The sequence below is a fragment of the Pterocles gutturalis genome, unplaced genomic scaffold, assembly GCF_000699245.1.
Source record: "Pterocles gutturalis isolate BGI_N339 unplaced genomic scaffold, ASM69924v1 scaffold23918, whole genome shotgun sequence".
Lineage (NCBI taxonomy): Eukaryota > Metazoa > Chordata > Aves > Pterocliformes > Pteroclidae > Pterocles > Pterocles gutturalis.
In genome coordinates, this window is record NW_010126251.1 from 5,522 (window position 1) to 8,012 (window position 2,491).

Genomic DNA, 2,491 nt, shown 5'->3' on the forward strand with positions numbered 1-2,491 from the left:
GTGGCACTGGTGAACTCAGAATCCCTTCTCCTCCCATACTCCTCCAGATTCTGTGTCTTTTTCAGGCACTTACAGAGTTAGGGTGTCCTGTACATTCATCGCTTTGGTAAATTGGTATGTTAACTGAATGTATGTTCTGTGTCTCTCTCAACTCCATTCTCATTCAATAAATACTGCCTAAGTGCTAGGGGAGAGAAACGCTCACTATTTCTGCTTGTGCTTACCTGACTGATACGCAGCTTCTGCTGCCATCTCTGAAAGCCGTAACGCTGTCATCCAGCTGGATTCCAGCTTTAGGTATTACTGCTGTTTTGTTGTCATCTAGGAGTAAAACAAAGTATTACTTAGCTCGATGTAACAGTATCTGAATGCTCCTCCAAACAGTGCCTTTGTGAAAAGGTGAGCAAGCCAGACCAGAACTTTCTGAGCAGTTTTAAAACACAGCTTGCTGGCTGAAGGGAGACGATTGCTTACATCAACTCTGGCTCCTATTACCACCTGCCAGACTGCGTCCACCTCTTCTGAATTCATTTTCCCAAGAAGATTCGCGTATTGCTTGTAGAGAGACACCAGTGTATAAACTGCCTGCAAAGGAACCATTTCACACAGTTACGTGACAATCTGTACGTCACTGATGTTGTCTCAGTGTTAACTGGTGTTAATTAGCAAAATTGCTGAATTGCTTTGCTCTTAAGTTCACTGTAATTCTGGAGGCACTGACAGCGTTTGCTGTCTGCGTCCAGCAGTGCTGTGGACAGCATCTCTTTATACACTTGCCACACTAATGAGGAAGTAAACTGTAATGCAAATACTTTACTCAAATTGGCACTTACTTATAAAATTTAAACTGTATCTTGTTTCAGACTTAAATATGGCTCACTCCATTCTTCTGATGAAACTCAAGTTCATGGCCTTAGAAATGGGAACAGAAGGTAAATAAAATCCCTAAGGATACAGGGTGGCGTATCCTACTCACTCAGTACGCAGGTATCAGTAACTGTTATGAGTTTCTTCAGCCCCAGTTCTGAAACATGGGGCATTCTGGCTGAAGTTCAAGCTAAAAGCAACAGTCTAACAAAGCTAAACATAACTTCCATGTTTGGTACAGTAGAACAGTGAGCCCCACCCCGCTGTTTCCTAGGGACCTGGCATCTTTAAACCCCCACACCTCTTTCACTAAAACTCATTAAAAACCGAAGTCCGTTTTAAGTACAGTTTAACCGGTGCAGTTAGTGACAAATGATTTAGTATTTCCAGCACTAGCTAGAAGTGTGCAGTCTCTCAGCTTACCTTTGTATACTCTGTCAATGCCTCAATCAGTGCGTATGTTGTTTGGGAGAGGAGCGTTGAAGTACTGTCTGTTACCAGAGAAACTGCTCTTTTAATCAAGGCATCATTACTGAGAGAAACCGAGTCCTGCTTCTGAAAGACAAGACATTGGCATGGTCTTTGCGCTGCCTTTCCTGTGTAGGTTATTAATAACAACTAATGGTAAGGAGAAGCACCGCTGTTAATTACAAGGGCGGACAGCCTCATTCTCGCTGTTTTTCAAGGCAACTGTTTTTGCGAGGCGTTACTGAAGGTACACATTGTCCTTCTCATTTCTCTACCTTAACATGTAGTTAGGCTTAAACATCTGCGTGCCCTGACAAGCAACCCCAGAGGTCAGCACTAGTTTGTAAAATGCTAAGCGGCTTTGCACATTAAACAGTTTCGGATGAGCGCGTGCTGCTGTAGGTATCTCTCTGCTGATCCGTTACCTCCACGACGGGGACGGCACACAAGGCCACTCCCAGCCCTGTGCCCACCACTTGGTGCCATCGTCCACTCACGCCTGGGAGGCAGCGTCTCCTAATACTGGCCAGGACAGGGAAGCTTTGCCTGGAAATGCAAGAAACAAAGTTAAGCGCAAGAAATAACCAGCCTGTGGTGGCAAATAGGTATCAAAGAGGAAAAGAACACCTAGAAGCTGTTCTGGGTGACCTAGTCTCTACCAAGCCTCTGTAATGCAGCTGCATAATAGTGAAGGAGTAAGTTTGTTTTAAATTCTGTTACATTACATAATTATAAGTGCAAAAAAAGAAGACAAGCACAGTAACTAGTGCATTATTAATCCTTTGAGAGAGGATAGGTACCTTCTCTGGTACCAACACGCTACTAATATTTAATAATATTGAAAAGCAAATTAAAAGCATGCTTAAGAGTGGCAGATGGTTCATGCAGGTGAGCCATAGGACGGGTAATAGCTCGCTGCAGTCCAGTGCCTCCTGGGGCCTCATCCAGTCACTTTTATTTACAGCCAGTGTTGTGCAAGTGTCTGTGGGGTCGGAGCTATCCCTGAAATACTCGAGCAGGAAACCAGCAACACTCAGTTAGGAGAACCGTTCCGTTGTACAGCCGTTTTCTGACAATCACTGCTCTGTTCTCCTTCGTTTATGTTGGGTACTCATGAAGCTACAGCCCAGCACTACCCAGGGCTGTACGGGTACCA

The 2,491-nt window shown here is 44.4% G+C and overlaps 1 protein-coding gene across 1 annotated transcript in view; it reads right to left on the reverse strand.

Annotated features, from left to right (window-relative positions):
* DIABLO (diablo, IAP-binding mitochondrial protein) overlaps nucleotides 1-1,881 on the reverse strand; it is a gene marked incomplete at its 5' end in the record, with an annotated part of 2,487 nt that extends 606 nt beyond the window's left edge. The window contains 4 exon segments of the mRNA XM_010078921.1: nucleotides 225-321; nucleotides 475-585; nucleotides 1,291-1,422; nucleotides 1,761-1,881. Of these exon segments, the coding sequence (XP_010077223.1) occupies nucleotides 225-321; nucleotides 475-585; nucleotides 1,291-1,422; nucleotides 1,761-1,881 (461 nt within the window).
* Between the last annotated feature and the right edge of the window lie 610 nt (nucleotides 1,882-2,491).